Source organism: Brachyistius frenatus, unplaced genomic scaffold, assembly GCF_029030835.1.
Source record: "Brachyistius frenatus isolate BFR_SWC_R1_liver_20210118 unplaced genomic scaffold, ASM2903083v1 Contig_19, whole genome shotgun sequence".
Classification (NCBI taxonomy): Eukaryota; Metazoa; Chordata; class Actinopteri; family Embiotocidae; genus Brachyistius; species Brachyistius frenatus.
Genome location: NW_027210618.1, coordinates 849,060 through 873,067, shown reverse-complemented (window position 1 = coordinate 873,067; position 24,008 = coordinate 849,060). Strand labels below are relative to the sequence as shown.

The following is a 24,008-nucleotide window of genomic DNA, read 5'->3' as shown; positions in this document are numbered from 1 at the left end:
TTTTAGAATTGATTTTTAAGATTTTACTGTTGACTTTTAAGACGCTTCATGGTCTCTCTCCCTCCTATTTAGCTGAGCTGATTGTTCCATACGAGCCTGCCCGAAGTCTGAGATCCTCAGACAAAAAACTTGTATCTGTTCCGGAGACACGTCTTAAAACTAAGGGTGACGAAGCATTTTCAGTCAGAGCCCCCAAGTTATGGAATGAGCTGCCTGAGGAAATAAAGGTCTGCAGAGTCCGTGACATCTTTTAAATCTCTTTTTGAAACACACTTATATCGGAGAGCCTTTGTTGATTTTACTTGATTTTAGTGATCAACTCTTATTTCTTTTATACCCTGTTTTAGTTTGTTTTTCTGGTTGTTTTCTACGATCATTGTGTTGTTGGGTGTTGTATTGTTAAGGCTTGTTAGAATTCACTTGTTTTGTTCTAATGGCTTATTTTATGTGAGGCACTTTGTAACTGGAGTTTAGAAAAGTACTATTCAAATAAATGTGTTATCGTTATTTATTATTAGAGTGGTGTCAGTTTTCTCATCCAACTATTGGAAGAAAAAAAAAAAAAAGGTTAACAAGCTCAATCCCAAAACTTTTGAATGACTCCTTTAAACAACAACAACAACAACAACAAAATCCACCAGTGACCCTGAAAGTATCAACAACTAAACACCCTTTCCAGCATTTCAGTGACCTTTGTCGGCGGCTCGGCCTCCAGTCAGCACCCACAAACCGTGCTCAGGTTGTGTGTATCTCAGCAGGGGCCCACCAGCTTCACAGTGATATCCTTTCGCGGTTTTGTATTTGCCAGCCTCCTTGAGCTGCGTGCGGTGATGTAATTGAAGCAGGAAGGTCACAGCGGCAGTTTCATTGATGTAAAGTTTTGAATTTTCTTCCCCAGACAAGCACGCTGACACTGCACAGTGGGCAGGAGAAGCATGTAAACTGAGATCCACATCGCCTGATACCACAAGGACACATCCAGACTGGGAGCATTCATAACAGATTCTGCTAACGCTTGGAGGGAGGCAGAAAGAACTCGTTTATAATAGCAAGTATTTCATTCTAATTTGGTTTTAAAAACTTTAAATAACTGAACTGTTTTTTGTTTTTGTTTTTTTCCAGCCATGCTAATGTCCAGTTGGTCCAGACTGAAATATCTCTACCACTGTTGGATTGATTGCTGTGAAATTTCGTACTGACATTGATGACTCCCAGAGTATGAATCCTCATGACCTAGGTGACCCCCCCCCTCCTCCTTGACCTTTCATACAGGCCACCATGATGATGAGTTTTACCTTTATGATTTTGAGTGAGATGTCTCAACAAATGCTGGCACGCTAATATTTGTGTTCCCCTCAGGGAAATTTGAGTCTTTTTTATGACATGCAGAACTAATAACATTCCCGTCAGCCTCAGATGTACTTTATGTTAAGTGCTAGTTGGCAAATGTTAACACGCTGAACTTAGAGTGGTAAATATTAACTTCCTTAGTTTATAAACGGATCATTATATGGGGACACAAGCTTGTTTATTCTTGATGTATTCAGTCGTATATTCTTCCTGAGGCCCATTGTCATGGCGGACACCGCACTGCATGAGGAGAGAATCCATCAATGGAAACTGGATAAACTCATACATAATGAGATTGGTGGGTAATTCAAAGGGAACTTTCTTCTATATCTGCCACCACTTTCACTGTATCTTCTGTATCGCTGCAGAGATGTAGGGCTGTCAGTGGCCCGAAGTAAAGAGGCACATTTAACTGGCCTGAGTTTCACAGAGAGCATTTGTGGACTTCCACAAGGATGAGGAAATTATGAACATGCTCTTAATTATTAAACAAGTGTGTCAGCAGCCTGGTCTGATGGAGGTAATGCAAAGAGGAAGTGGGCCAGAGAGAGGTCCTCGGGGACCGGGAAGGGGGGGCGGGGGGGGGGGTGTAAGAGGGGCTGGTGGGCTTGGACCTGGAGGTGGTAGGGGTGGGAGGGGTGGGATGCCCAAGGGCTTTGGTTCAAGTATGGGAGATCCAATAATGCTGTCAAAGCTATTTTGAACACTGTTAACATTCAGAACCTCTTTGAGGCTGTTAGAGGGGACGTCTGTGCTCAGTGATTTGGTTTTACAGGGCTATAAAGTCAACACCAGAGGACACTTGTGATTTGATATAGCGTAATCATACGATACTGTGCGTGCACAGCTGATTGGGCCACAAGGAAAAGGCCCTTGAGAAACATTTTGAATGACATAAACAGGAATGGCATGGCATTTATGTACACGGGATATAGGATGAGTGTCGGTCTTCAAAGAAATCAATCAGGGAATATCAAGAAGCCTGACTCAGGCAAATCGTCCATCGTTTGTGTGCACGCGCGTGTGTGTGCGTGCGTGTGTGTGTGTGTGTGTGTGTGTGTGTGTGTGTGTGTGTGTAAGAAACAATGAAAGACAGAGGCAGCGAGGTAATGAGCACACGCAGCCACAGTACATTTGCATGCAGGCGTGGCTGTAAGCCTTCATTCTTTTGATAAGAACAGCTGACTAATAACTTTTCAATTCAAAGAGGCGTGCTCGGGCAGTTGTAAAGTGTTCGAGGAGAGGACGGGGGGAGGGGCTTAAGCCCAATAGAGCCCTACTGCATCACTAACCGACAGCACTTCAATTAGTCCAACAAGCTGATCAGGGATTACCAGGACAGTGGCTGAAACCACGGCAGTTTCAATTACATGTTTCTCATTTGCATGTGGAGCCTGACATCTGTGTACCTTTGTTGACCTGAGACTTTAAACAAACATCAGCCAGGAAGTGGAAAGACACAAATACTCCCAAACAAATATACACTTTACTCCTGTTTGTAATTCTTGCTGAAAAAAAAACAGTCTTACCTGAAAAAAAATTGGAATATATTTAGCTTTTTTTTGTTGTTTAGAAATGAAACTGTGTGTTTGTGACTCATTGAATGACTTCAGGAGGAACCAGCGGGCTTGTAGCTCGATGCTGCAGGCAGACTGAGGAAGCCTTAAGAGACTGACTTTTTCTCACAAACATTCCCGCTTCTGGCAACCCATTTCCATCTCAATAATGCAAGAACTCCTTTGAGTTCAGAGAGAGCTGCAGAATTAGAGGATGAGGAGACAGGCTTTGTCTCTTTGTGTTTCCAGCAGTCGCTCCTTCAGTTCCTACAGCAATCTGCTCAGACGTTGACCTGAACATGCGGGTTTTAAAGCTTCCTCCGGGGAAATAAGAAGGAGATGTGAACGGGTTAAAAGGAAACAAACTGGCACTACAAATAGGTACGGAGGACGTGGAAGGAAATGAACCTGAAAATGTAAACAGCAAAAGATGCTCCTCATGTCCTTTGAAAACCTATGTATGTTTATCTAAGTGACTCAGAGACACGTAACCCAACAAAAGTGGTGTGAAATCCTCTGCGGTGACTGAGCTCCTCTTCTGCTTTCTGTTCTTCCAGTCCAGTGGGGCTCAGCAGCACTCAGGAGAGGGAGAATGAAGGAGGGAGAGTGAGAGACAAAGGCAGACAGATGGAGAGAGAGAGAGGGGAGAGGAGAGTGTACTGTATGTGCAAGAAGAGTGGGACCAGCGCCAGCTCACCCCACCCTTACTGCTGCTGCCTGCAGAGTGAGGAGTGCTGCATTTCCTGAGGGCAATGCAGAGGAAGAGGGAAGAGGCTCACTTCTGTTCAGGTCACCATACAGCAAACACAGACAGAGAAACTGAGAGGGACACAAACACCAAGAGAGAGACAGATGGACAGAGACAGATGAGCTGCAGCATTCACCACGATGCCGCTGCTGTCCAATGTTCAGCTTCATCAGAGGACAGAAGTGAGAATGAATCATTTTCACACCCCAAAAGCTGCACCCTTTCATTTCAGCCTCATCACTCGCCTTGCCTTCCTAACACAGAGTGTGTTTGTCTGCTGTTTTGAGGTCACTGCCCTCGACAGCTGTATGTGTTTAAGACCTCTTCTCTTCGTCATGTTTTTTTTTTTTTTTTTTTTTTAATGACAGGTTGTTAAAATCACACACTTAGAAACAACATGCTTTAAAGTAAGCTTGAAAAGGTTGTAATTTAAGTAAATGGAAAGCAAAATTTAAAGTCAGTGTACCTCATAGAGTCTGAGACAACCCTTACAGGAAAACCACATGAATCGTGATCACATGTGCACACATGACACGTGTGATTGTGCACATGTGAAACATGTATTTGGCTCATGGGAAACATGAGGTTTTTGAACATTTTCATGGTGTAGATTCCCTTGTGAAAACGTGTTTTCCCCCATGTTATCATATGTTGCAACGTGTGCTAAACATGTCATACATGTGAGCACATGTTCAATGTGGAAAACATGGGAAACTTTTGTTTTTTCCGTGAGGGAATTAGTCGATTAGTCGAGCAAAAATTACCCATTAAATATCTTTCATACAAATTTCATATTTTGAATTACATTTTCAAGCAGAACTAAACTGTCTCGTTTCAACTTCATGTCTTTACTTTAAACTGAATATTTGTCTGTCCGAGTTGTCTCTGTGGGCTTTAGGTGATCGTGATGGGCATTTGTACTTCTATAGAATGAGAGAATTGATAGAGTCCCACTCAGATGGTTTAATGTGTGTGTGCGATTACAGGAGAAAGCGTCGAGCGGAGAGCTCTTCAGCCGTCCGAGGTGTGTAACAACTTGCAGGGAATGACAGAGGTAAGCACTCCTCTCTCGGGACACGAGGATTAGTGTGGAACCATTACCTTTGCCCCATGAATCACTGCTAATGGCTACAGCGAGAGAGTGCTGTAGTACAGAGGTAAGACACATTGTACTCTGCACACTGCAGCATATTTCTGCTGGTATTGCCACACAGAGAGGGCTGTGACAGCTTAGTGTACAAGATGAATTCATTGATGCAGGTTTTTGTGCGCGGTGCAGATATGTACGCCCCAACCCCGAGCCCAAATAAGCATACACCAGCAGATCCTTAAAAATTTATTGAAGTTAATGTAAGATGAAATCATAAGTGATATAAGAAAAAAAACAACCAACAAATAACCCTTGCATAGATCACAGACCATGCCTTTGTCATCATCTGACAAACTGAACACATTGTAGCATAATCCTTGGTTAACACAACATGACAATGACAGCTGGATTAGATAACACAATCGGAGTTTGGCTTGCTTGCGGATGAAAAGAAGAGCAGAAGAGTTCAACAGTCCTTTAGTGCGTTTGCTCCAAAAAGGCCCAGCTTCCCTACCGGCAATTAAATTCCAGACAGAAGAGACAAACTCATAGCCGTCACACTTCTAATACAAACAAGAACCTCTCGTGTGTTGAAATACACAACATCCCAACATTCAATCCTGTTCAGAGCCTCCTCAGCAGGCAAAAGAAAAGCAGTCCAGTATCAAGACTTTTAATGAACAAGACTGCCTCAAAAACCAGTGAAGTACAGAGGAAGGTGTGTGGTACAGGCCCTGTTTAGACATGACGGACATGTTTCCCACAACACGGCATCACTACAGTCTAGAATGAGATAAGAACGGGCATAAATGTCACTTTGAAAGAGCATTTCAGTCCTAAAGTCTAAGAAACCAGCCCTTGATGTCCTTGCTCACATTCATAGCCCAGCAAGCACAACCTGAACATCACGTGCAGACGGTGAGCGCGGCTGGGACGCCCGGCGCCGTCTCAGTGATGAGGTCAGCGCTAAGGTGCTTTTAAGGAATCCAGTATAGGACACGTTTCACGACAACTTCTGAACAGGGCCTTACAGGAAGCCGTGGTGCAGATGAAAGCAAGGGTTTCTTTTTTTCAAATGATGCAACTGTATTATAGTTGAGCCACAGTTTGAAAGGCAAAGCTCATGCAGTCTTCCGTCGACCATGCAGTTTTTTGCGATCAGTAGGTTTCTGTAGAGATACATTATAGCAAGGCTCAGCAGTAGAGATTTGAAAAAATGGTGTGAACATGGTGTTTGAGTGAATCCTGTTTGTTTTTTCTTTTCCTTGAAACCAAAAAAGACAAACCATTTGTTTTTATAATAGTACACTTCTTGTTCATATCGTCTAGTGTATAGCAAGTGATCATAATACAGTAGTTTCAATATCATGGCTTGCTAGAGGAACATATTGTTTTGATATTCCAGTATAAGGCATGTTCTTCCTAAATCAGTCATGTTACAGTGCCACCAAAAACAAAACAAAAGAACATAAAAACACACGTTGAAATTGTTTTTCATAAATAATTGTAGTATATAGTGGTTACTTTTCTCTATCTTATTGTAGCTAAATTGCATTTTGTTCATTTCATGGTTTTTTTTCTCTTGATTAGATTAATGTTGTCTTGTTTTCTTTTTTTTTTAGATCTTCTCTCTCATGTTTGTTTGCAGAAGCGTAACATCTGACAGTAAGCTAAACAAATGAATATGTAAAACAGTTTAGGCACCTTCTCTGACTTTCTCTCTAAGAGCCGATCAGTTCAGTAAACTGAAGTTAGATTCTCTCCAAGTGCATTCGGGGCTCTTTCCTTTAGGACTCGGTTAAAGGGTTGGACTGAACCCTTTAACAGCCGTTGTTCCTGACAGCCAAAACAACCCCAGTCACGACCAAGGTGCTTAATGGGAACTGCCACAAATTACAAAGCCTATATTTGGATTTCTTTTTGTGTGTGTGTGTGTGTGTGTACATGTTTCTCTCATTACAAATGTCAGTCTCTGTGTTTGACCCCACTGCCCCTACAGAGTCCCAGAACAAAGGAGAAGATGTTGGTACAGTAACAGCCCTGTCGTGAGAATCTGTCGAGTGATCGCAGTGTCTTTGACATTCAAAATAGATTTGTTTTCCTATTTTCTTTTTTACAAAAAGCATCTAAGAAACAGGTTTACCTGTTATTCTATTGCTGTTAAGAATGCATGTCTCTGTCGGGTAACTGAATGCGTAGCACCATTCGTACGTGCCTTCGCAGCAGGAGCAGCGACAGCACTGCTAATGTCTTTTCTTCACCTCACCTCAGACTCAATCAGTGTTAAAGGAAAGTTGTGACCAAAGCGAACAATTTCCAGACAGCTACATTTATGAGACTACTATAATTTTCTTGTATCAGTCTATATATGGGATTATAATATATGGTACTGGGTATTACTCATGTCCTTCTGTATGAGAATGCCTAGACAAGTTGAATGATATCTTTTTTGCTTTCATGATAAGCATATTCACCTCGCCTGAGGCAGACACTCTTCAGCAGTACAGTACAAAGATCAGTTCCAAATGAAACGATAAACACGGCCCTAAACTATCTAACTGTCCAACCAGCCACCAATAACATAACAGTTCGGAAGAAAAATCAGTGAGCGGAAAATCATCTTTCCCAAAACAATTAACGAAGGCTTGCTTCAGCTTCAGATTACATGTCATGGTAACAAGACAACAATGGTAGTCCTGTACTAGCACCACAAAGAATAGCCATTGCACCAACAGAGACGACTATGACATTCGAGTAGCACTGCAGTGGAGCTTTTTTTTTTTTTTTTTCATACAGGACCTTGTTGGGAGAGTGCTAATTTAAAAAAAAAAAAAAAGAAAAAAAAAAGAAAAGAAAGAGCATACAGTAAAGTACAAAACCTTACTATCATTTGGATGAATTCATCTCAATACTGAGTGTACTAATGTACAGTAGCTGGAGATTTTCAAGTAGTCATTACAATTTGTCCCAATCTATCTGCAGTTCGCCCGTCTGGAACGATATGCTGAGAAACTATGCGCGACAAATGAGCAAGCACAGGGGGTGGGGGGAAAGAAAAAAGAAAACCTCACAAGTAAAAAAAAAAAACACAATAGTTTGAGCAACAGAATAAAAACAACTGTGCAAAAACGATGGGCTGTGCATCTTAATGCCCCATAATTGCAGTATGACAGATTTAAAAACTAGATTCAATTTCTATTTCTTGTATTCTACACAGATGTGTTCAAACACATTCAGGTGTTCTCCTGTGACACAGCAGTGACCTGACATGGCACCGTTTTCAAAGAAACTAACACGTAAAACAGTCAAGCTCGCCCCGTTAGGAGGGTCGAGCAATCTCTGCAAACTCTCTCACAAATGAATGTCCTGATTGTGCGTAGCTTTAAGTGAAAAAAGGAGCAGGAGTGTGGTACACTATTTGTCCTAAGTGCTTGTGTAAAGGCTATGCTTTGGGACTCTCACATTCAATATTGCATGACTGCAGTTTACACTTAAGGTTCCATTTTGCATTATGGTATAGGAAGCCCTGCATTGAAGCTTGCAGCTCTGCAGCAAGTTTGCAATGACCTCACTGAGGTAGAGACCCTGAAAGGATGCATGGTGCACAAAGCAAAACGACAGGCAGAAGTAAAACCAATGGGTATTCCCTTTTGAATTGGAATGGTAAACATGCAGAGTACAATACATTGCTGCTTAAGGGCAATAATTAAGTGCGTGACAGCATGAAAACTGGGTTGTGCATGACAGCATGGATCTTTTTTTTTTCTTCTTTTTTTGTTTTGTTTTTTTGACCACAATCACCTGCTGTTTTCACCTTGCTCATCTGGCATCATTAACATCACAACCAACAGTGTATCGACACTAAAACAGAAGTCAACCAGCTCTGCTCGACCACACAAATACCACTGTACACAGAGGCACTTTCACTGGTCCTGTTGGTGAAAGGGATAAAGGCACTAGCAACTAATGTCAGAAGAATTCTCTGAAATATGGCGTGAAATTTGGTATTGATCCCTTTAAGTGGATTCCAAACCAGTACGTACTCAAAATTAGACGTGGAGATGGAAGCATGACTAAAAATATGTTAACTTTTCTTGTTCAAAGAAGGTCCATGCACTGCACTATTGACTAATACTGTAATTGGTGCTTATTATGATTATATGCATTTTTGATAATATTTATTCAGTTTCCTTTGTCTACTTTTAAATTAGAAACTCTGCATCCTCAAGGTGGGTTTGGATATATTTGATCAGAAACATCCAGGATTTGATTTCCCTAGTTTCCCTGACAATAGGGCACTGCAGAGTGCCTGAATTGCAACAAGCTGAATATTCACGTCATGCATTAAATATACCAGGATACAAAAGTACCTTAGTCGATAGACCATAATGCAGGTTACTTTTTTCATGCTATGATCTCACTTATGTACTGTTCCCTTAAGATTTAACATTCAATTTCTATACTTCTAAATGATTAGCATTTCAAATTAAAAACTCATCCAGTGCACTCCGTATGAAAACAGATGAGAAGGGGGAAATGAAGGCAGATATCCAAAAGAACATCCTTTCCAGTATGTGAGATATGTCTCATGCATGCCGATATCAAAATGGAAAGTCTCTAATCATGCTCGTGTGAAGCTCACTTTATCATTGTGCTGTGTTGCGTCTAAAGGGCATGGCATTGAATCACTTGGTGATAACACAATTACAGCAACTGCTGGAAAACAGCAGCATTGCAGATGTCCGTGAAGCAAGTAGATCACCATCTGTTTACATCCAAACAAGAGAGATCAGTCTTCCTCCTATAAGGTGCTTTGCTGAGTAGTAGATCCTTTGTAGGGAGAGAGGAGAGAGGAGGGAGAGTGGAGGGAGGGGGGGGGGGGGTCTCCTAACTTCTTGGCGCTTACCGCTTGGCTGCAGATGCTTGCATGTCTGCAGTCGTTTCTGGTGCATTGTGCAACTTGCTGAATTGTTATCTGTACTCCATGCATAAGATTTTAATTATCACGCCGTCGTCTGACGGTGTGCTCTGCGTCCTCGAGGGAGCTGTGTACATGTGTGATAATCAATGTTTTTTTTTTGGATATAACTATATATTTGTAGGATCAGAAGAATTAATTATTCTATCTACCTGTCATATACTCTAACAGCTTGGTTTTTTTTCTGTTTCCTTTCAGTATAGCTGAGCATAGTTGTCGGCCTAATGCCGTAGAGCGCTTTGGGGAGGTAAATGAAGCATTCCTAACTGATGGTCTACTCCACATATGACAGTCCCATAGAGATCCTAAAGTTCCTAACTAGTGTCTAAACATCTGTAAGCAGCTTGCTTTTATTTACACAGTTTTGGTTGGCTATAGTGCAATTGCCAGTTCTGAGGTTTGCTTCCCTAAAATTGTCGATGCTATTGTTTATGTCTCCATCGATCTCCATGTACTCCGACTTGCTGACGGTCGATGAACTACGGCGGCTAGAGTTGGTTTCAGAAGGGATGTTAGGGTTGCTGACGTTGAGCAGCTGGGCCTGCTCTTCTCCTTCGGTCTCCCTGTGGTAGAAGTAATTGAAGTTGGACACAATGACAGGCACTGGGAGTGCAATTGTCAACACTCCAGCGATGGCGCACAGAGATCCTACAATCTTGCCCCCTATAGTGACAGGGACCATGTCCCCATAGCCCACAGTTGTCATGGACACAACAGCCCACCAAAATGCATCCGGGATGCTGCCAAAGTAGGATCCTTGCTCCTCTGCCTCCGCAAAGTAGACAGCGCTGGAGAACAAGATGACTCCAATGAACAGAAAGAAGATCAGCAATCCCAGCTCTCGCATGCTGGCCTTGAGGGTCTGCCCCAAAATCTGAAGTCCTTTGGAGTGTCGTGACAGCTTGAAGATCCTAAACACCCTGACCAGACGGATCACCCTGAGTATGGCCAGAGATGTTGCCTGCTCCCCCACCCCCTCGTTTTCTGGGTCTTCAGCCAGCTCGGTGCCGAGTGTGATGAAATAAGGGATGATAGCCACTATGTCGATCATGTTCATCATGTTCTTGAAGAAGGCCGGTTTGCTCGGGCATGCCAGAAAGCGTACTATCAACTCAAAGGAGAACCAGATGATACAGAGTGTCTCAATGACAAAGAAGGGGTCAGTGAGGATATTTGGCTTATAATAAATAGTAGTGTTCCCTACTCTCACTATTCGACCCATTGGGTCCTCTTTCAGCTGTGGCAAAGTCTCTAAACAAAATATGACTATTGAAATCAGGATCACCATCACAGACACGATGGCAATCCCTCTGGCGGGGCCTGAGCTCTCTGGGTGCTCAAAGAGGAGCCAAATCTGACGCTGGAACTCCTTCTCAGGTAGAGGACGCTCTTCCTCCCTGATGAAACCCTCATCCTCGCGAAACTTCTCCATGGCGTCCACTCCAAGCTCGTAAAATTTGATTTCTTCCGAGAACATATCCAAAGGGACATTCACCGGTCTTCTCAGTCGGCCCCCAGACTGGTAGTAGTACAGGATGGCATCGAAGCTGGGGCGGTTTCTGTCGAAGAAGTACTCGTTTCTCAGAGGGTCAAAGTACCGCATCCGCTTTTTGGGGTTGCCCAGCAACGTCTCCGGAAACTGGGAGAGAGTTTTCAACTGTGTCTCAAACCGGAGACCGGCTATGTTGATGACCACCCTCTCGCAGCATTCGTGGTCATTGTGGTCTGGGGGGTAGGTGTCCTGAGGGTGGCCTGGGACAGCCGAGGTCTCGTCCATGTTATCTCCTGCTACTACGGTCATTTTGGGAGGAGGAGGAGGTGGTAAAAGAGGAGGAGGAATTGTGTTGGGATGTCGGCTAGTCTGACTGAGCAGGCATTCAGGTTTAGGGGGGGGGGAAATTTCCACTCCTCAGCTTCCCACACCCCTTGAATTGTCGGAGACGTCCCCAGATACGAGGGGGCTGGTTGGCTGCTTTGCCTCAGTGCGGCTCCACTGCGGTTCTCGCTGACTTGACCATTGCTGCTCTCCGGTGCATCTGCAGCTGTTGTTGCTGCTGCCTCTGTCACCCAGAGAGAGAGAGCGAGAGAGAGGAAGGGAGGGAGGAAATAATGGGATCAAACAGCCAAGATATTTGCTGCCTCAGCATTTTCTGCAGTTTATTTATTTTTAGAGATTTTTATTTACTTCTTTCAACCTGCAATTAGTCCACATATGCAGTGGTGAAGGTACAAATATCACACCTAGCGAAGAATTCCTATAAATCTTTTATAATAGAAGCACTTCAAACCTCTCTGTTGTACTCAGTAGTGAGTTTGTGGTGATCTTGTGTTATTTACCATTAAAATTCCTCTAGTCGTATTTGTATCTTGTTATATTTGTTTATCAAAGATATGCTGTGGTTCTGTGTCCTAAAGGAGCATGGCAGTGATTTATCCTACGCCAATCTCACCAGCTTGAATTATGATGTGACGCATAACATTTGATACTGACATTATAGCAGCTGATGTTTCCACATGCATGTAGTCTACAGGCCTAGTGCGGGGAAAATAACGCAAAAAATGTGTATGGAGAACAGTACAGTAGCGAAGTAATACGTTTACATTAACAGAAGCTGTCGGCAGAAAAATAAACTGACCGGTATCTATTGTATAAGTCAGCAGTTTGGAGGCTTACCGTGGGTTGATCTTGAAAGGTCTTGAATGCGTCTTATCCTCGAGTAAAATCATCCAACAGCAGGGCACCAGTGGATGTCATGTGGCAACTTTACATTGCACCTACCAAAAAAATAAAATGCCTTCCTGTGCTCATCGCTGTCCGAGCTGAGTCAGAAAGTAGGATGCAAAAGGAGATAAAAGCCAAAATGTAAAATCAGATTAGTCTGATGAGGAGATGGAAAAGGAGCGAAAGGAGAGGACTGCGAAGCTGCAGCGTTGGTTGCGCGGCGGCACGGTGGTGTGAACAGCGTACAGCGTACCGCAGGAGAAAATCTTGCGCTGCAATTCGGGGGGGAGATACATTAAGGGGCAATAAGAGAGCCCTTGACATTTCCAGACATCACTGCATCAGCAGAAATCTGCTGCTTTTTGCCACTATAGACAAGATGACCGGCAGAATGTTGTTGTTTTTTTTCAGCGCAGCATGGATCGCACAATTAAAAAAAAAAAAAAAAGAAAGAAAGAAAATCAAAATGGATTGCAGAGAGACAGTCGAGTGTAGCGGCGAGGTCCAAATGTTTTCTCAACAATGTCAGGCATGTTTTGCTGTGCATTTTACATGCAAGTGCAGGGGAGGCGAGGGAGAAGAGAGGAGTGGAGAGGGAGGGCAGCAGGAGGAGGAGGAGGAGTTGGAGGGTTTCGACGCAATGCAGACCGGCTCTACTAAAGCACGCCGCCAGAAGTTCTCCATACACCACAAAAACAAGAGCGCTCGTGTGCCAGCACTGGCGCAATCAGACTGCAAAGAAAGACAAATCCTCTAAACCAACTCTGTGGAACATCCGAGATCATCCATAACTTAAAATAACCTATCATCAATTGGTGAGAAATTAAAACATCTCCTTTTCATACTGCTACTCCATCATTTTTATTTATTTTTTTAAGGATTGCGTGTGTCAAGCACTGAAATGCGCTAGACTGTATCTGAGCCTGTGCAAGAACACATTTCATTGAGTCATGTTTAACATTTCTTCTAAATAAGAGATTAAACCGCCAACAGTGTGTTTGCAGTCCTCAAAGCTTTAAATACGTCCCATCGGGTGAGCTTACGTGCGGGTTCTGCAGGTCTCACACCCAAGATCTGATACTTTATGATGCTGACTAAGTTATAATGGCTTCTAAGTGTGTAGTCATTGTTACATTTGGCATAGAAGCCAAGCAGAAAGGAGAGAAGCGCAGGGAATTTGGCGTAACGCTCTGCAGAGGACGGAAGATCACTTTCAGCACCACGGACAGCACAGATGATTGATTCACCTCACAAAAGTACAGATTCCCCAAACAAACACAAGGACATCTTCCTGGATATTACAAGAAACTATCACAACAAAATAACGAAAATCATTTGTTCGTTACTGACCTGTATGTAGGTGTGTTGGTTTATCGGGGCCTAAAAATAGAGAGGGGAGCTGACTCACAACAACTGGCTTCATAACTTTTTCAAAAATACACATTCAACACAAAATCCGACTTAATTTGTTAAAATGTGCCTCCAGCCAAATAAATCCCCGCCGTTAATCAATAGGACATTTTATTAAGTTAATTGGTTCTGTGTCAAGACAATCCAATGTCTGCTTCTGCGCCTTTTTAGCGTCATTCAGCACCAATTTTATTGTATAGAATGTGCATTTTGTTTTAAATTATATTCAATATTTTTCCCTGTAAATGCTGCTGGAACGTAAAAATTTCCCTCTGAGGGATTAATAAAGTATCTATCTATCTATCTATCTATCTATCTATCTATCTATCTATCTATCTATCTATCTATCTATCTATCTATCTATCTATCTATCTATCTATCTATCTATCTATCTATCTATCTATCTATCTATCTATCTATCTATCTATCAAAAGTGATCAAGTGTATTGCAATACTTATTTAGCATGTATTTGATTTTTTGATTTTGATTCTCTCTAAAGTACTTGCTGTTGTCCGAGTCCGTTTGAAAGAATGAAAAGCGATGATATTTTCTTATTCATAATTCATTTATAAAAAGGATTAAGTTAAGTTCTCATACATGTTTAAATTAGAAAAATAAATATTTTATTACATTTAAAATTCACAATTAATTCGTGTCATGCAGACGTTGCATTATAATGCTGGGCTACGTTGTTTACAGCGAGCTGCAATGCAATCTGAATGTAACAGCACAAAAATTACAACTTTACATTTCAAGGTGCATGAGCAAAGGGAAATTTTGAATACAAAAAAAACCTTAATATGTACAGAAGGGCTTTTATACAAAGAAAGCGTGGTTGCTTATAAAGCCTACACGAAAAGAATGTTGTTGTTTTCTACGGATGCTACACACAATGTCCACACCAACAGACTGAACCTTTTCCATGCGTCTCCACCGTGAAGCCTCTGCAGTCTACAACACTGGTAATGCGAGAATAATCCGTGAGAAAATGATCCAGTACTTTGGAGAAGAGGAGAATGCAGCACTTGTGACTCTCGGGGAACAACACGCTTCGCTTGATCGTCTGCCTCCTGCAAGTTAAGCAGAAAACAAACCCCACTGTGTTAACATTAGGAGGTGACAGAAAGAAGTCAGGCATCCGCTGAGCTTAGTTAACAATCACACACATCGATACTGAGTCGTGATCTCGGGGTGGGTGGGGGGGGGGCTTATGCCTAAATCACTCAAGGCCAACTGCAAGAGTGCAAAGATGCTCAGGCTAAAGTGTTCATTTTCTACACTGTAGCCTGCATAAGTGCCGTCTGCAGGAGTATTTATCTTCCACACAGCGGCGCTCAGAGCTCGCTTGTCCTGTCAGTTCCGATCAGATTCACGTGGAGGCACATTACGTTCCAAAGAAAAGTAAAGTCAGAGGTCTTTTTTTTTCTGCTCTTTCATCCTAAATTCTAAATGTATTGTTAGAGAAACACCTCAAAATTATGGAAAAACTGTCTTGTGCATCTGAGATATTTATCTTTTCAACTTGGGGATTTTGCTTTCAAATACATGTAACCTCTTGATCACAATGATCAAGGGGTTTAATTGCTGACAATTAAAGTCTCTGTTAAGGCACAAATCCGTCAATCAAAGGTTAAACACGATATTATACAAGGGCCGAAGGCGGCAAAGTTTACAAATGTGTTTGTAAAGTAAGTTCAAATGGTGTGTACTGCCGCGCACAAGAAAAGATCCGGAAAACCTGAACCAACATACAGATACATGCGCCAGGATGCTCGTGACAGTGCAGCGCACGGCGCGAGCCAAACACGTATGACATGTATGAATCAGAGATCTAATGTGAAAAGAACAATTGTCTTAGTTTATGTCGGTATTTTGCAGCGCACCCCGCTGTGGAAAGCATGTTGCCTCGTGCGTTTTGGTGCTTAGACGCGCGGCTCCACTCTCCTCTCCCACTTTATCCAAAGATTTGGTATTGCAAAAATATCTAACGCAATTTCATTGGGTGATTTTTTTTTTTTTAAACAGCGTAAGGACAACCTGTAGTTTGTGATTCCATTTTCCTGTGCGTAAAAAAAGAAAAGCCACCTGACTGTTGTCAGGAGGGTTTGAATACAGTTTTTCTCATAGCCTTAAATTGAAGAAAAGAAAACCACTAAAAATGTATTATTCTTTGGATATTGTAATTTTCCTTTTTAGACGGAAGAGTTTGTCATCATAGAGCTCAATTAGCTGGTATTTAATCATTGACATTGTATTACCTGTAGCCCAATGTGTGAAGTTTCAACAGTAGATGGTATGATTTTATGTTGTGATCTAGAGATTATAAGGAACTAAAGCCAATAGACATTTTGGTGGGGGTTGTAACGTGAATATTTGAGGCTACACATTTCGGCATCACTGTAGATCACTTGGATGTGCGCAAAAAAAATCTGCAGCATCCGACACAAAGAAGCCTAAACTGCGTGTCCAGTGGAACTCACCAGAAATTAATTCGTCTTCTTTACACATCTGTCAATTTCCCTGTGTAATTCTCCGGTGGATTCACGTTTGGACTTGTCAGAGTTTCCAACTCGTCGCTCTCCTGATAGTACTCAGTTTTGCAAAGCATTTTGGTGGAATCACTCTCACCAAAGGAGAGCTGCTGCAGCTCCTGCTGCTTCCCGCAAGTCACGTGTACGTACTTAACGTTTTCCTCGTCGCTGTTCTCTCTGTGGTAGAAATAATTGAAATTGGACACGATTACAGGAACAGGTAAAGCTATGGTCAACACTCCGGCGATTGCGCACAAAGATCCGACGAATTTACCCCCAATAGTGGAGGGACACATGTCTCCATAACCAACTGTGGTCATTGTCACAACAGCCCACCAAAAGGAATCAGGTATACTTGAAAATGTAGATTTGGGGTCGTCTGCTTCAGCAAAATAAACTGAGCTGGAGAACAAAACGACTCCAATTAGCAGGAAAAATATGAGCAGTCCCAGCTCCCTGAGGCTGGCGTGAAGCGTCTGGCCGAGGATCTGCAGCCCCTTGGAGTGTCTGGAGAGTTTAAAAATCCTGAAAACACGCACCAGACGGATGACCCTCAGTATGGCCAGAGACGCAGCCTGCTGACTGCTGCCCTGATGCTCTGCCAGGTCAAGGCCCAGGGTGATGAAATACGGAGCTATGGCCACGACATCGATCAGGTTCATGAGGTTTTTAAAGAAAGCTGCTTTATTGGGACACGACAGAAATCTCATGGTGAATTCAAAAGAGAACCACACGATGCAAAGTGTCTCCACCATGAAAAAGGGATCTGTGATCAATCTGGGTCCTTTACCCGGCGCACTTCCATTGATGTGATGGTCTTGCACTAGGGAGACTTCTCTGAACACCGGTAAAGTCTCTAAGCAGAATATAACAATGGATATTAAAATAACCGTAACTGACACAATGGCAATTATCCGTGCAGCTCCTGAATTCTCCGGATACTCAAACAAGAGCCACAGCTGGCGCTGAAAGTCGTTAGTTGGCAACGGCTTGTCCTCTTCCTTTGCCATGCCCTCGTCCTCTAGGAAAAGCTCGATGGCCTTCTCCTCAAGTTCATAAAACTTTGTTTCTTCCAGGAAAATGTCCACAGGTACACTCACGGGCCTCCGGAGCCGTCCTCCTGACTGGTAGTAATAGAGGATGGCGTCAAAGCTCGGCCTGTTCCTGTCAAAGAAGTACTCGTTCCTCAGCGGATCGAAGAAACGCATCCTCTTCCGCGGGTCTCCCAGAAGCGTGGTCGGAAAGCGCGACAGGGTTTTTAACTGCGTCTCGAAACGCAGACCTGAGATGTTGATGACCACCCTCTCGCTGCACTCCTGGTCCGCTGGCTCCAAGTCAGCAGCATCTTGCAACAAAGGAGTGACGACCAAAGTCTCTTCGTGGCTCTCCGTGGACACCACAGTCATCTTTTTACCCCGCTGAGGGTAAAGCCGTCACTCACCTTCCCGGTGTCGTTCTCGTGCGTCCTCCGAACTCTCTTTCTCATGCAGTCGGCCGAAATCCAGGCAACGTCCCCTTTGTGTTGCTCTCAAACAGTTTTATTTGTTGCTGTCCAAATCCGTCGTGCTGTTGTTGATTTACACCGCCCTTTTGTCAGATTAGTGCCTCGCAACTGTCAACTTTCAATGCTGCACACAGATCTCCACTTGCCGATACCGATAGAGAAGGCTATCATATTCACACCATTTTAAACTCCAAAGCCCTCCCCATGTTGCAAGACCAGATGACACTTCCTGCTGCTGTTGCTGCTGTTGCTGCTGCTGCCGCTGTCTCTCTCATACTCACTCACCTCACTGTAGCTTTGCAGTGATTTCCAAGTAAATATGCAGCCTTACAAATGTCTCTTTTTAATGTCAATTGAACGGTTTTTTTTTTTTTCTTATGGTAGCCTTCTTCCAAGTCCTCCTCGTTTCGTCCAGAGAAAGAACCCACTTTGTTTTCAGGCCCGGAGTCTGCTCGGAAATGGAGCCTCTCGCCCTGCAGGTGCTTCGTTCATGAGATCATCGGGTTATTCTTGTCACAAGGGGAACCTCCAGGACCCAGGCCGTGTCTACTTTGGGTCACAGCCCACCGTTTTAGAAACCAGGAGCACAGATGAACGTGACGAATAGACGCAGCTTGTTGAGCGCAGCGCGGTTTTTCTTTTTCTGCCGCTCCGTATTAGATGTGTCTTCAGATGAAATAACCTGGACGCCCCCGAAGCTCAGACCCTCGTATAACTGCGCCGGACCCGGCCAGTGGAAACTGCTGGCTTGACTGACACCTGAGTAGCCAGAGAGGATAGCGGCTTCATGAAGGTGCATCCAAAATAGCAAAATAGCATTCATCGTTCCTTTGCACTTAAAGGGATCAATTGTACAACTTGGAACATGAAGAGCTCCAGAAGACAAGTGACCTAAAGGCTCTGGGTCACATATACAGAGGTGTGAAAAAAAAAAACACAGCTGCAAGTGCTACAGATCTTATTAACTCCTGATCAGACCCTGTAAAACCACTGCAGACAGAAAGGAAATGAAAGTTTCATTCAACCTCAAGGTTTCATTCTTCTTGTAATACTTTGGATTGAATGACCAAAAGTTGAACTGTCGTGGCCCAGGTGTCCACAGTGAATTTATGTGTGCACTGCAGCATTGTGATCTATTTATCGATCCGTTTTTTTCCACTTTCATTACGCTCATAAAGCTGCATCAGTTATGTCAGACGCTGTAGTCGTAGACTCAAGAGCACAATAATAGCACAGAGGTGCTAATCAGTGTCACTAAAGCCAACCTGGATGAGTTACTTTAAACTGTAGATGTGGGGATAAGATGCCATTAAAAAAAAAAAAAAAGTACACGTCAGATTAACAAGCACGAGTTCCTAGAAGTGCGTGATTTTTCTGCCTTTCCATTACCGAACAAAGGGTTGAAAAGGATTTCAGAGTCAAATGTCAGGACACGGTGCCGCCTGCTGATAATGTGTTAACATATAGCATTCACCAAATGACTGTCTGGGTCAAGCTGAGGTGTCAGCACATGTCTGTATCCAGGGAAACAAAACTATAACAAACAAGGCCAAGAATTGGCACGTGACTCTTATCAGTTCAAGAAAAGTCAGACGGCATTAAAGATTCATTGTTCAGTGAGTCTTTTAGCTTTAACTACCCTTTCCTAAATGCATTACTTTATCTCTGCAGGCAAAAAAAAATGACGTTTGATTATTCATTTTTATCTCTTGATTATTTAATATTAGAATAATAACATACTGTGGACTCTGTGTGCTTGTTTTGCAGCCGTGCCTCTCATAAGAATCTATACATTTGGGTATGTAGATGGGCACGCATGTTAACAGTGAGTGCACGGACTGAGCCAAAAGCCTGAGGGACACACATTTACCATAAAGCCGGCAGGTTGTATGAATGCTGACCGTGAGGAACCTCTCGTCGGTATTAATGGCTCGACCTATGAATGCAGGAGACCCCCCCTTTTGTAACGAGAGCCAGTGAATTCACCCACAGCGAGAACAACTGCTTCCTCATCGTTCTAAAAGCAAATCATTTTCTGAAAATCAGGGATCTTAACTGATGTTTATATCGTCCTAATTTAATTATTGTGATAGTATGATGATAAATACAAATATCAGTAACGGTCAACTACATTGGTCGTCACAACAGCAGAATAAAAACAATCCATTATGTCTTAATGAATTGGACTGAATAATATAGTCATGATATCAATAAAAATATTTATAAAATGAAAATAACTAGTAATTCCTTGTTGTCGCACTGCTTAGATATTCAGAAACACAATAACTTTATTTTTGCTTTGATATCTATTAACATTTAGATGAATCCTTCGAGCTTGTCTTTGTCTAAATATACACAGGATGAGTTTCCCTGCGAACCCATTACAGACGTGAGGTAATCACAGAAGCTGCTTGTGTCAGTGACTCCCCTTGGCTTTCACCTCCTCCCTGACCCCAGGCCAAGTATTTACAAAGTGTGTGTGTGTGTGTATTTTTGTGGGTGTGCAGGCGATCTGGCGTTGCCATTAGTACGATTGCTGAATGGACGCATGTGTGTGTCGTGTGTGTGTGTGTGTGTGTGTGTGTGGTGTGTGTGTGTGTTATAAATTAAAAGAGGAGTTTTTAGACGGCTGGCCGTGCTCGTCGACAGCTCCTTCGGATCACAGCGTTGTAGTGCTCCAAATGAAATAAGGGGCATTTGACCCAGTCTGACGGGTGCTCTGTAGGGCTGGTGATGACAGCGGCTCTCACACTGCAATGAGTCTGTGCAGGTTTATCTGACAAGTTTCGGATTCAAAAGCTTCATATGAAGTCCTATGAGGAGTCATAATTCCAAATTACACTTTACCAAACACTATTTTTCGTGACTGCTTAATTTACCCTCCTTATCACAAGAAAATTAAAGGTTGATTTGTGTTGGATTTTAATTTGTGGAATGTAAAAAAGGTCATTTTAAGACCTGTAATTAAGTACAATTTGATGACATTTACTTTGCTTTTTAAAAAAATATATAATTTCATGCCACTCACTTGTAATAGGTAGTGACTTTATTAATCCCCAAAAACTCCAAATTCCAATTAACACACAAAACTTTTGAGCTAAAATGTGATGCACTGTTATAGATTAAATAGTATTCAATTTAAAACAGTGAAATGATATATTATGTGCATCAACGATAATAATCTCATTTATTGTATAATAGTATATCACTACAACAGTACACCACTAGGGGGCATATATTTGCATTAAGCGCTTTAACTTTTTAAACTTTAAGTACATTTTGCTGTAAGTTGTTGTGCAGTATTTGTACAGGTGGGTATTTTTGCTTGAAATTAAGGAGAGGACTGAAAGGCTTCCTCCACTATTGTTAATATGCAAAGACAATTTATCTTGCAATCTCAAGAAATTGAGAAATAAATGTCTGCAAATATCCTGGATACATTTACAGTATTTAAAAATGTATGCTTTCACTAGGCTCCTATTGGAGTACTGATGAAGGCTATTCTTAGCGACGGCGATAGTGATACAGTGCCAATAATCCATACGTCTGAAACCTACACTGCAGGGTGAACTTTGTATGGCTCATGCACTCATTAGCCAGTGTAAATGGCAGAGATGTGAGGAGCGTGTGCAGCTGCATCTAATTAACAGTGTGAAAGTTCTTGCCTTCGGAGACTAAGCTGTGTTTATACCATCCACATTACCTGCTGCTCAGCAAGAGAGCAGAGCACACGGCCTCCTCGCCCTGAGGTGTCTGAACTCAGGGCTTCCACTCTAGAAAGCCGATACCCGATTCCTTGCCAGTCCTTGCGTTTTGATAGCCACCAATTTTAGCCTGCTGTCATCTGACGTTGACGTTCATGTTTTTGCTGATAGGTAATGAGGCATGTAGCGAGAGATGAAACTGGATACCTCAGATCCGGAGGGGGGAAGGGTTCCTTGGAATTACGGCTGCATGTCGCATCCCGCGCCTCCCTCGGATGATCATTTCACTCCTTGATCAAGCCTTTCCCTTTTTTAGCAAACAGTGTAGTTCAAAATCCGGGCTGGCGGCGACTGCAGAGGGATCAGTTCACCACACATGGAACCACACATGGGTTATTAATCAAGGGTGACTTCAAAGGTCTCGGAGTTCATTTTTATTCTTAATTTTACGTTTATATCTTTTTACTCTCAGACTCTTGGCACTCGGGTGCACAGCGACCACCAGACTGAGTTCCTGCCGATTTCTATTAGTGTCAGTATATGCCAGTGATTTACACCGTCATAGCACTGATACTCAACCAGAATGTTTCCACACAACATTAAACCGGGTTTGAGATATCTACAGTATTCCTATTAAAGCTGAAGCAGTCGCCAAACGGATCTGGTGATTTACATCAGCAATAATTTGAAACAATCTATTAATCAGTGAAGTCATTTATCAGGTCAATACATCAAATGTTCTCTGGCTCCACCTTCTCAAATAAGAGAATTTGTTTCTGTTTTATGCAACAATTCATGAGCGAGAGGACCCAAACACACGACACTGGAGGCAGGAGGTTAAAGGCAAAAGGTGAAAACCCAGGGAGCAGGCAAAAGGCTGAAAGCAGTGTAACCCACACGGGGTTAACAGAAGACTTAATATGCTGTGGACGAGATTGTAAGGGAGAGGTTGTAAGGAATAACAGACACAATAATCAACTGGAGCCGTAGGGTTACGTTCAACTGCAATGTGTAATAAACTTTAACAAACAATAAAACATTCAACTATTTACACTCACATTTTAGGTTCAACATATGCAATACTTAGTGCATTTAAAGTAACAATAACTGCTTAGCAGCACGAAAACATAACACTCATGAATTTGATATCAATATCACAGGTGATGAAAGAAAATTGTCTCTTCAGTGCAAACAGTTTAGAGTTTCTTTGGATCCAAACGTTTAAGATGATGCCGTGTTGAGGTCGTAACAGTTTTTTTAGCCAGATAGGTCCAGTCAAGTCAGTTTTGTTCAAAAGAGAGATCTTTGGTCAACAAAAAAAATAGTCTGAGATGTCAGGCTTTGACTGTCCGACCACACTGGTGCACTCGGATGAAGGGATGAAGGAATGGAGGAAGGGACGGTCTCCTCTGTGGAACAACAGGTGATCGTGGTCCAACTCCTCAGGGTTGAAGGTGGCTCACCATCTCCTTCGTCAAGGAGAATCCAAATCCAAAATCTACAGAGTTTTTCAGGTAACTTAAAAACCCTAGCCTGTATAAAAACAAGGCTGTTACTCTGGCATCACAAAATTCAGTTCTCTAAGGCCTTACTGAAAATCACATCCACATTCTCATTGCACTACTGTGACACAACAGCAATTAAACAAATGAATTGGTTTCACTGTACAGTATTTCTTCTGTAATAACATTTCTCTTTTCATCATGAATTGTGATTTTCTTTTTAAACATTTACTATGAAATTAATGTGTTTACTTTTTAAAACCATCTGCTGAACATGAATAAGCATATTACATGCTCACATGCTTTCATTTAAGATCATAGTTTAAATGCACATGTTCAGTAGTTTTAAACAGACATCATACACTGCTCAAAAACATAAAGGGAACACTTAAACAACACAATGTAACTCCAAGTCAATCACACTTCTGGGAAATCAACCTGTGCTCTTCACGGATGAGAGCAGGTTCACACTGAGCACATGTGACAGAGTCTGGAGACGCCGTGGAGAACGTCCTGCTGCCTAAAACATCCTCCAGCGTGACCGGTTTGGCGGTGGGTCAGCGACGGTCTGGGGAGGCATTTCTTTGGAGGGCCGCACAGCCCTCCATGTGCTAGCCAGAGGTCCCGGGATGAGATCCTCAGACCCATTGTAAGACCATATGCTGGTGCAGTGGGCCCCGGGTTCCTTCTGATGCGTGACGATGCTCGGCCTCATGTGGCTGGAGTGTGTCAGCAGCTCCTGCATGATGAAGGCATCGACGCTACGGACCGGCCTGCACGTTCCCCAGACCTGAATCCAATCCAGCACATCTGGGACATCGTGTCTCGTTCCGTCCACCGACGCCACGTCCACCACAGACTGTCCAGGAGTTGACTAATCCAGGTCTGGGAGGAGATCCCTCAGGAGAACAT

At 42.7% G+C, this 24,008-nt stretch overlaps 2 protein-coding genes across 3 annotated transcripts; both read right to left on the bottom strand.

Annotated features, from left to right (window-relative positions):
* Positions 1-4,977: 4,977 nt before the first annotated feature.
* On the bottom strand, positions 4,978-13,103 carry LOC138619027 (potassium voltage-gated channel subfamily A member 1-like). Its single transcript, XM_069695193.1, has 2 exons — positions 12,397-13,103; positions 4,978-11,782 (listed from the first exon to the last, which is right to left on the bottom strand). Exon 2 carries the CDS (start codon positions 11,521-11,523, stop codon positions 10,048-10,050), a length of 1,476 nt encoding a protein of 491 aa, XP_069551294.1. The 5' UTR covers positions 11,524-11,782; positions 12,397-13,103; the 3' UTR covers positions 4,978-10,047.
* Positions 13,104-14,451: 1,348 nt separating this feature from the next.
* On the bottom strand, positions 14,452-18,128 carry LOC138619026 (shaker-related potassium channel tsha2-like). 2 transcript variants are annotated; one of them, XM_069695191.1, is made up of 2 exons: positions 16,336-18,128; positions 14,452-14,925 (listed from the first exon to the last, which is right to left on the bottom strand). In XM_069695191.1, exon 1 carries the CDS (start codon positions 17,790-17,792, stop codon positions 16,356-16,358), a length of 1,437 nt encoding a protein of 478 aa, XP_069551292.1. In that variant the 5' UTR covers positions 17,793-18,128; the 3' UTR covers positions 14,452-14,925; positions 16,336-16,355. The 2 variants fall into 2 exon arrangements, with proteins under 2 accessions (XP_069551292.1, XP_069551293.1); XM_069695192.1 differs by lacking the exon at positions 14,452-14,925 and having other exon boundaries at positions 16,452-16,563; positions 16,661-18,128.
* Positions 18,129-24,008: the final 5,880 nt, after the last annotated feature.

Coding starts and splice junctions, on each gene's coding strand:
- LOC138619026 (XM_069695191.1), bottom strand. CDS start 17,792: ATGACTGTGGTGTCCACGGAGAGCCACGAAGAGACTTTGGTCGTCACT.
- LOC138619027 (XM_069695193.1), bottom strand. CDS start 11,523: ATGACCGTAGTAGCAGGAGATAACATGGACGAGACCTCGGCTGTCCCA.